Genomic DNA, 9,665 nt, shown 5'->3' with positions numbered 1-9,665 from the left:
CATTCTAATACATGTCGAACACAATATTATTTGTTCTATTCCATTTTGCCATACTTGTTTAATGTTTAATTCTGTCATGTTTTATTTTGTTCTGTTTCGACCTATAAAACCTTTAAGATAGGCGTTTAGCCATGACACATCCAAAAGTAAGTCGTGCAAGACAAGGCCATTCCATTGTTACAAGACATTTCATTGCTTCATTTCACCACGCCTATACATCCGTTTCATTCAACAATTTTGAAGATGGGTTTACACGTATCATATCAAGGTGAAATCTTTTATCCCAAAATGTTTCAAATTATATAAAAGTCATAATATAATATTCATTCAAATCTAAGTTTACAATTTCAAGAATATATCGGTGTCAAGATAATCTCATTACTCCAAAGTCAACTATAACATCCTTCCCTACTCCTATCCAATTTAGGGGAGTAAGTTTCACATACAAGTATTGGAACAAAAAAGAATTAGAAGTAAATAGATATAACAAAGAATAGGATCAAACTCACAAGAATAAACAATGTGGGAACACAGTGTGTTTGCCTAAAAAAGAATATCATTCACTGATTTTGCAACCTCGGATATATGGATGGTCAAACTTGATGTATTTGACCCAATATGAACGATACCTTGTCATAGCTAACTCAAGCCATGGTTTCATATTACCATTGTAGTGAACCACAGCTGCATTCTCAATATCAATCTTATCAATGCTTGGATTATACCCTAAACCAAGTACATGCCATGATTTGTCAAGTGGATGTGTAAGCCCATAAAATGTCATTAATCCAGGTGGCAATGTCCCAAGCTTCCATAAAACCCTATCCTCATTCTGTCATCAAAAGCCCAATTAGAAAAATGAATGAAATACATTTTGGTCCCTAAGCATAATAGATTTTTGCAGTTTTGGTCCTTTTTTAATGATTCATAACAATTTTGGTACATGTGTCGTCCAAGTTAACAGCCTAGCTGTTAAGTTTTTGAAAATGACCATTTTGCCCTCCATCCAAAACTGAGGAAAAGGTACACCATAGGACCAAATAATTTTTATTTAAGGTTTATAACAATGGTCAATTTTTGGAAAAATCAAAAAAATGAAAAGGTACACCATAGGGACCGAATTTGGTACATGTGTCGTTTAAGTTAACAGCCTAACAGTTAATTTTTTGAAAATGACCATTTTGCCCTCGATCAAAAACTGAAGAAAAGGTACGCCACAGGGACCAAAATAGTCATTTTTTTAAAATTCAAAAAGCTATTCTTTATATTTTTTTAAAAAAAAATTACAAATTTGGTCCTTATGGTATACTTTTTTTTTCAGTTTTGGTCCAAGGGCAAAGTGGTCATTTTAAAAAAAATAATAACAGCTAGACTATTCACTCAGATTAAAAACATTAGGAAGCTTCAAAATAAGGACAAAATTTGCTAGAGAAAACTTTTTTACATACAATTACAAAATTGCAGAAATCAGCTATTCTAAGAGACCAAAAAAGTAATTTACTCAAAAACTTACCATGCTTTGCCACCTGTGGTAAATTCCAGTTATATCCCTCTTCTTCCACTGCTTGAGATCAAAAACATTCATCCCATACGCCCATCCACATGCATTAGGGTCAAAGTTACGGGCAATATGGGGATTTGAGAAATTTAAATACTTATCAAACCGATGAAAGCTTTCACCACATGTTTCAACAGCCCCGTTGACTTTCCCATGAAGGTCAACCTTCCACAACCCAGTCAAATCTTTTTGAACAACAATGTCATCATCAAGAAAAAGGATCTTGTTTAATTTAGGATAAACTTGTGGGAGATAAAATCTGAGGTGATTTAACATGGAAAGATATTTAGGGTTTCTGTATTTAAGATTTGAAGATCCAGCTGAAAGGGTTGTGTGATGATCTGCTTTGAAGTAAAACTCTTTCATTGCAGCAGATTCTAGTTGTTTAAGAACTGGACAATATGATGAATTTAGCCATTTGAATTCATCAACATTTTCTACATGAATTGTGGCTTTTCCAGGAGGATTTAATAAAAACCACATGTTCATTGCTCCAAAGTTTAATTTATCAGAAACAAGATGGAAAACATGTTTCTCTGGTTCCTGTGTTTCAAAGAAAACATAAATTAGTCCATAAAAAAAATAACTTATCAAAGTTGCTATTTTGTGAACATTGATTCTTTATTATTCTGTAAAACGTGTTGCAGAAATCGCCTAATTATCAGTTTGAGGTAATCATTAATTAGTTTTTGTATTATTAGCCATCTGTCCACACAACATATGAAACATTTTTTTTTATAAATCATTAATTTTAAATTTGTTTGATCACTAAAATGACCAAAATGGGTGTGACCCTATTACAAAATAACCACCTTTTGAACATTCAACAACCACCCATTTTGCAAAATGCCTTTTTTTGTAATATTGCAATATGCAAAAATAATAATAATAATAATAATAATAACTGCAAAATTGCTATATGATTGGTCCCTGCTACAAAATAACCACCCATTTCAAGAAATTCACAAAATTCATTTTTTTCACGAAATGGCATCATTTTTAACAAAGTAATGTCATTTTGCAAAAAAAAAAAAAAAAAAAAGTAATAATAAAAGATTTTTGTAGTGGGGACTATTCATATAACAACTTGAAAAAGAAAAAAGGCATTTGCAAAATGAGTGATCATTTTCTGGTAAATGTTCAAAAGGTAATTATTTTGTGATAGGAGTTCCATAAGTCTTTTAAATTTTATTTTTTTTTTGGCAAAATTTCTGATAACTGGTCAAAAAGTAATTATTATGTGATAGGACTTCCATAAGTCTTTTAAATTTTTTTTTCTCAAAATTTCTGATAAATGTTCAAAAGGTAATTATTTTGTGATAGGACTTCCATAAGTGTATTATTGATTTTGCAAGAATAAACAACTTTGGGCATAAAAATAATTAGCACATGAAATCTTTTGTCCAAAATCACTCATTCTTTCTGTTTTTTTCTACATTATTCCTTAAAAGACATAAAGTTTACCACAATGACATCCATTATTAATAATTACCTTAGCATTCATGATTGTAGAGTTGACAACAACGGATGCAGCCAATACATTATCAGAGAAAAGAGCATAATGATATAGACTTGGATTTTCAAGATTCTCACTTCTTGGAAACTTTCTTTTTTCAGGTGAAAGAAGATAATACTCAATTGTTAAACGCATTGATAAGCAATGAATTCCATTTGGAATTGTTTTAGCTGCTAATTGGCTTAAAAAAGTACTTTGCTTTTTCAAGCTTCTAACTTGTTCATCTGCAGATTGAAGCATAGCTCTCAACTTCCCTGTAACTAACTTGCAATCATAAAGTTCATCTCTAGCTTTTGATAACAATTGTCCCATGGCTTTTATTTTCTCTGGGGCACTAAATTGAATATCAAGAAAAAGATTTTATGAGTTGAATAGAAAAGATACTGATATATAAATACACATATTGATAACTTGATATGATACCTTTGATTAAGATCAATATCAGTTGTTGAATCTCCTAAAGCACGTTGACTTTCTTTAATTCGGATTTGTAGCTCATGAGCCATGTTTGTCTTGTTTTTCATAGTTGCAATGCTTACATAAACCCTAGCCATAATGATTTGATCTCTTATCAAACGAACAGTTGTATCTATATTCTCATTATCAGCTTCTTTCCTCCATATACTATACTTCCCCAAAACAGCAGAATCAACTGATTTGGATCTTTCAATGGCTGCATTTTCAAGCTTTATACTTACATCTTCATCTTGTTTCATTAAACCAGCTGCTCGTGTTTCACGTCTTTTGTCTCTCAGTTTCTAAAAGATTACAAGAGTAAGTTTTTAATCATTTGGAAGAACCGAATGATTGTTCACTTGAAAGTACAAATTTACCCTTCTCGCTAGCATTGTGGGTGTCTCCATGTATTGAGAATGATCATCTGCATTTGAGAATATAAACATGAATGTGAATTTGATTCTTATAGTCTTATGGAAACATTAGTGTAAAGAACATTATTACCATCTAAAGAACTATCTTGTTTGCCTTTTGGGGTTTCTTGTTTATTAGTTGCCACATTCTGCTATATGGGAATATGTTAGATCATATAAGAGAACAAGAAAGAAATGGAGAATGAGTTATACAAACCTCAGAAGAACTTGAACTAATATCAATCACATTTTCTTGTCCTGAAAACTTCCAAGAAGCTGAAAAGTTTTGTTTACGAAAAGAATCAAGACTCAAGGGTCCCAAATCATCTGTGTTGGCCTTGATGACATCAATAACCTAAAAAACATACAGTTATCAGCATACTGAAATTAACCTTAGAGTAGTGAAAGAAGAGTTAAAGTGTAGATCTTTGATCTTTCAATGTGCAATGCATTAGTAAGACAAAAGTTGAAAGTACTTTGATGTAATAGAAAGAAATGAAAATAGGATGCTATAAATATAATAAACAACTAAATGAAAGTATGTTGCTATTTATTGCATTAGTCCATGAAAGTTAATGGTTTTTAGTAACATGCCTCCTTTGAGAGAAGAGATTTGATGTGTTGCAAAGCAAGTTTGGTTCTCCAATCTACATCCTGCATTTCTCAATGAAGGTGAGCATCATAACATTTGAGATATGGATAATATAAACATAAAGAAGCTTACTTGTTTATTATTACTAATTGAGGAATCATTTTGATCTGCACACAAAAAGAAAATAGACACCTGGCTTTTTAGAATTAAAAAGACATCAATCAAAGAGTATTCATAGTGGTAAATCTTCGGTTTCCATCCAAAATACTAATCAAGTGTTTGAACATTTCAAAGATCAACTAAGCAATTAACATGTTTCACAACAAAGAGATTTGTCTTTACATAGAAATATTCATAAGGGTCTATTGGTTTCCACTATTTACCTTCATACTAAATGGGACTTATTGTGACATATTTATTTCTCTTCACATCATACAATGAGAATCTTTAAATGAAATGGTGAAAGTAAAGAATGTATAATCAAATAAAATATATGGAGGCAGAGCTATCAGTCACCAATCAATGCCAGCAACATTGACTATGCATCTTCTACTTTCTTGTTTTCACAAGAACCTCTAGGTTTTCCAATAATTTTCATCACAATAGATCAATCCTTTTTATAGTAAAAAATAACTTTATTTCAATCTGTATTAAGTATAAACCACACTACTTGACAATGCAAACAGCAATATTTAATGTTCAACAGGGCAAACAGTCGATTACATAAAGCTCAAAATAGTAAAAATGGCAATTGGGGAAATCCCCAGGTAATATATTTGACAGGAAATCAGAGTATCCACATAGAAATCAGTAAAGTAGAACGATTAGACCGATTACTAACCAATTGAATCAGCCGAATAAATCCCACGTCCAACGAAGAACACCATGGGAGCAAGAACTAAAATTAACACAAGGGTGAACACTGGAAAACGAGATCCACCACCACCTCTGTTTCTATGGACGCCGAAACTTGATACCCCCCTCTTGATCGCCATCTGCAATAAAAAAAACCCTAATCAGGAATAGTCAAGAGCAAAAAACCCCAAAAAAGTTACACCATTTATCGGGTGTCTACGCATAATCACACACAGAGATAAAACTGTCGTACTGGAGTCCGAGGGAGGAAGATAGATCTTTTTATGGAACTTGCTTCTTAGATCAATAATGTCATTTTACTACGTTGCTTTCAAAAATTGAGCATAAAGATCAGTAAAGTGAGGATTTTCAACCCCTAGGGCTATGAAAGCACTGTAATTGGAGTGCTGGGAAAGGGGCTTGGGTTTTAAGCATACAAATCTAATGAAGATTTTCAACAAATTTTGAACGATTTCTTGACTGTGATTCGTACTAATTTCCTGTTTATCTTCCACATCATAACAACGCCATTTATGTCAGGGCTTTGTTAAAGATTCTGAGATATTTTCATTTACACCCCTTAGCTTTACTCTATGTTTATTTTACACCTCGTGTAAGTTTCCAACTAAAAAGTATTGTTCACCTAAAATATTTAATCATCATCTCCGATGGTAGTTGAATAGAGAGTTGCATGGGGAGTTGAATCTCCTTAAACTCGAAATTTTCATTGTAAGTTAATGACATGGTACTCAATAGAATGAGGAGTTCAATCCCCGTTGAACTTTACACTCTCTAACCTCACACACAAAAAGAAAATGATAAATAATATGACAATCCATTTAATTGTACGGAGTTTAATGAGTAAATTGTATAGTGAGTGGAATGTACATGTATCAATCCATTGAACTCATACGAGTTCAATGCATTGGAGATGGCCTAAAACCAAAGTTAGTTTTGTTTTCTCTTCAAGTAATTTAATATCATGTCACATGTATATATTGCCCAAAAGCCTTCTTTAACACAAAGAACAAGACGAAATCATCTAAAAGATATGCAAAGCACAAAGAGTTAACAATTGCAAAAGCTACTACCAATATTTGAAAATGAAAGTGGTTTAAGAAAACTTACCATTGAAGATAAATAAGAAACCATTATTTATAACTTCAACCAAATGAGTATATGAATTTTTAATCATCAAGACATCGACTGACCAATACTCTCAACTCTCAAGTTTCAAAATACTCTCAGACTTTGCATAAACTTGTTTGATTATTATTGAATAGTGACATTTCGGAAAAAAGTGTTCTACAAAGTTTGATATATTTATGTCATGTATACATAATTTATGGATTGATGTCATAATGAATCATTGATAGTTTATTTTATTTCCTTCCTTTTTATAGTTTATTTTAGTATTTTCGCTCTTTTTATTAGTATTGCATTGTATATTCTTTATTTTCTTTATCATGGATCGTGTCGGGTACTTTCTATTTTGTATGAGGTATTTTACAGGGTTTTGGAGCTCGTTGCGGTCGTGGATTAGCTTGTAGACGGGCTTTGTGGGCTTTTGAGGCGTCATTGGGCTTTATGGATCCATCAAAGGAGAATTGGGCTTAAAAAGTTGAAGACTTGAATGAAGTGAGCTTATGAAGATGGGTCTTGGATTCTTATTTTAGCTTGAACTATCTATATTTTAAAGCTTGAAGGTGATTGGCCAAATTTGAATCATGTGAGGTATGGAGGGGACCAAGGAAATCTTGGAAGTAGGGTGGTGCAGTGGAGAAAAAGAGCCAATAGCATTCCAGCATCATTTGTGAGGGTGGAGTCTCAGTCACGCAAATTTGTGAGGGTACCCGCGCAACTGCACGCTTTTGGTCATTTTGGTCATTTTGCTCACCATTTACTTTGGGGGTTAGGCCTATCATCTCACACTTCGATTTTCCACTATTAAAGAGTATTGGAGGCGATTTTTGGGAGCTTGATACACATTCTTCTCATCTTTCTAAGTAATTGTTAGTTTCTTGATGCAAAAACACTTTTGTGATTGTTATTTTGTTGCCATGAGTGGCTAGTTTCTTTATTTGGTTAACTTTGGCTAAAACCCTTTGTGGGTTTTTAAGGATTCATGTTTAATTGTCATTTATCTTATGTTTATGATTCTAGTTCATATTTCTTATGCTTGTTTAATACTTTGATCATGAGTTTGGTAATTGAATGAGCAATTGTTGGTTTATTTCTTTGGTTTAGCATTGAATCATTGAATTTACTTAGAACAAGGGCTTTATGATGGTAGAAATCATCTTTAGTTTATGAATCATGACTCCTTTATGGATGTGTAAGCATTGACATCTTCTAGGAATTAGGTATTCCTTCATTCTTAAGGCTAATCAACTTTCTTGGGTTCAATTTAAAGATAATACGCGTTAAAAATGAGTTTTTGATAGAAGATTATTTAGAATAAATAATCTTAACCAAAGCATAGTATATGTCACAAGGATTCCGTACATATAAAGAACGATGAAATCCGACTTAAAATGAAGAAGTTATGACCCGTCGAAATTTTACGACAAAACCGGCACGGCTCCGCGTAACGTAAAAAGTGAATTTTTGACGAAATACTTTTTAGCTTTATCGACCTAAAAAAAAGTCGTAGTATACGTTAAACCAAGAACGTACATAAAAAGAACGTCCAAATCTGACTTCGTTAGAGGAAGTTATGATTTTTTTAAGATTTTGCATAGCAGTATACATCCCGAGATCAAATTTTAGATCGATAGATTTTTAGACAACACAACCTAAATGAGAATGGAAGATCTCATTAATAAGAGCTCAACGATATAAAGACAGTCGAAAACGGACGTCGGATGACAAAGTTATGAATTTTTAACGGACTTTAACTGTCTAAGTCTGTTAAAATATAACTTTAAAAATAGATTAAAAATTAGCCATCAAAGTCTAAACGAAAGTTGTATATCACATCGCTACCTACGCGTGGATATAAAGAACGTCAAAATGGAGCTCATATGCGAAAGTTACGGATTTTAGAAGATAATTAGTTTTTGGAGTAACCATTGAATGACAGGTGGCGCGATCTGAGCCACTGCTTCCTCCCCACACCTTGCCACCAGATGGTGACACGTGGCCACCGAACGCCTAGCGTTCGTCCTTCATACATCTTATAAATAGAAGGCGCAAATCTCCATTCTTCGCACCTTTCTCACCCATTCTCTCCCAAACACCCCAAGGCCTCTATTTTTTCCCAAGCACCTCATAGGTGTTAGAAGCGAGTCGCGGAGCGCCGAAAAGCCTCGAGAAGAAGAGCTTTCGGCTCAGAAGTTCTGCTCGCGCAGAGCACGGTTCCTCGCTAAACCCCCTTGTAAGTGAGTTATGCTTACCCCCTTCCAAGTCATTTATACTAAGTGGTCTACTTACGATGATGATGTCTAGGCTGTGATTTAGTGAGGTATTTAAAGTGGGATTTCCAAACAATATACTTCGTATACCAAACAGACCTTACCTCTGATATGATCCTACCTGGTTGTTCCTTACTTGATAGATCATGAAGTAGACTTTGAGTTAATGATGAATCTAGACTAATAATTAGTCGCAATAAATATTAGACTAAAATTTAGTGATAATAATACTAGGTTTCGTCAAAGGAAAAGACAATTGTTAGAAGCGAAGCGCTGCCCGGATTTCGAGTCGTCACTTTAACAAGTGAGTGCATAGTTACTTTCATATTACACATAGACATGAATTATTTAATATTAATACATGTTATATGTGTTTATTATATGTGTTCCTGATATCTATGCTAGATGAACGATTTATACATGTTTTACTTGATTTAAACTGTATACATATTTTTATACCTATAAAAATATTTGGTAAAGATAGGTAGATGAATGATGAAAGATGATATAAATGAACATTGACAGCTATGAACTTAGTGCCCTATAGATGAACATTGGCAGCTGTGCCACAACATGTAGGTGTTTTTGAACTACGTGTTCACCAGATGTACTCTAAAAATCTTGGCAGCTGCGCCTAAAGGATAATATTGGCATTTGTGCCTAATATATAACATCATAATCATGGCAGCTGCGCCTAAAGGATAATATTGGTAGCTATGTCTAATAGATAACATCGGCAACTATGGACTTAGTGCCTGTTAGATAAACTCTGGCAGTGATGGACTTCGTGCCCATTCCTTAGGAATAAATATTGAGGAATAGATGATTCTTAGGGGAGATACTTAAGAATAAAGAAGATAAT

The 9,665-nt window shown here is 33.2% G+C and overlaps 1 protein-coding gene across 2 annotated transcripts; it reads right to left on the bottom strand.

Annotated features, from left to right (window-relative positions):
* Positions 1-298: 298 nt before the first annotated feature.
* LOC145105296 (polygalacturonate 4-alpha-galacturonosyltransferase-like) lies at positions 299-5,907 on the bottom strand. 2 transcript variants are annotated; one of them, XM_079042422.1, is made up of 11 exons: positions 5,625-5,907; positions 5,377-5,530; positions 4,668-4,702; positions 4,538-4,597; positions 4,161-4,298; positions 4,035-4,092; positions 3,908-3,954; positions 3,498-3,832; positions 3,051-3,408; positions 1,514-2,101; positions 299-832 (listed from the first exon to the last, which is right to left on the bottom strand). In XM_079042422.1, the coding sequence occupies exons 2-11, from the start codon at positions 5,528-5,530 to the stop codon at positions 557-559; spliced, it is 2,049 nt and encodes a 682-aa protein (XP_078898548.1). In that variant the 5' UTR covers positions 5,625-5,907; the 3' UTR covers positions 299-556. The 2 variants fall into 2 exon arrangements, with proteins under 2 accessions (XP_078898548.1, XP_078898547.1); XM_079042421.1 differs by having other exon boundaries at positions 5,644-5,907.
* Positions 5,908-9,665: the final 3,758 nt, after the last annotated feature.

The sequence above is a fragment of the Lactuca virosa genome, chromosome 4 (genome assembly GCF_052849685.1).
Source record: "Lactuca virosa cultivar CGN04683 chromosome 4, Lactuca_virosa_CGN04683_v6, whole genome shotgun sequence".
Classification (NCBI taxonomy): domain Eukaryota; kingdom Viridiplantae; phylum Streptophyta; class Magnoliopsida; order Asterales; family Asteraceae; genus Lactuca; species Lactuca virosa.
Note: the sequence above shows the minus strand (reverse complement) of the source record. Positions and strands in the feature narration are given on the sequence as shown.

What these genes read in the sequence shown, in the direction of transcription:
- LOC145105296 (XM_079042422.1), bottom strand. Translation starts at nt 5,530, where the DNA reads ATGGCGATCAAGAGGGGGGTATCAAGTTTCGGCGTCCATAGAAACAGA. An exon ending in CCACAATGCTAGCGAGAAGG is followed by an intron (nt 3,833 to 3,907) that starts GTAAATTTGTAC and finishes GTAATCTTTTAG; the next exon opens with AAACTGAGAGACAAAAGACG. An exon ending in ACCACAGGTGGCAAAGCATG is followed by an intron (nt 833 to 1,513) that starts GTAAGTTTTTGA and finishes TTTTGATGACAG; the next exon opens with AATGAGGATAGGGTTTTATG.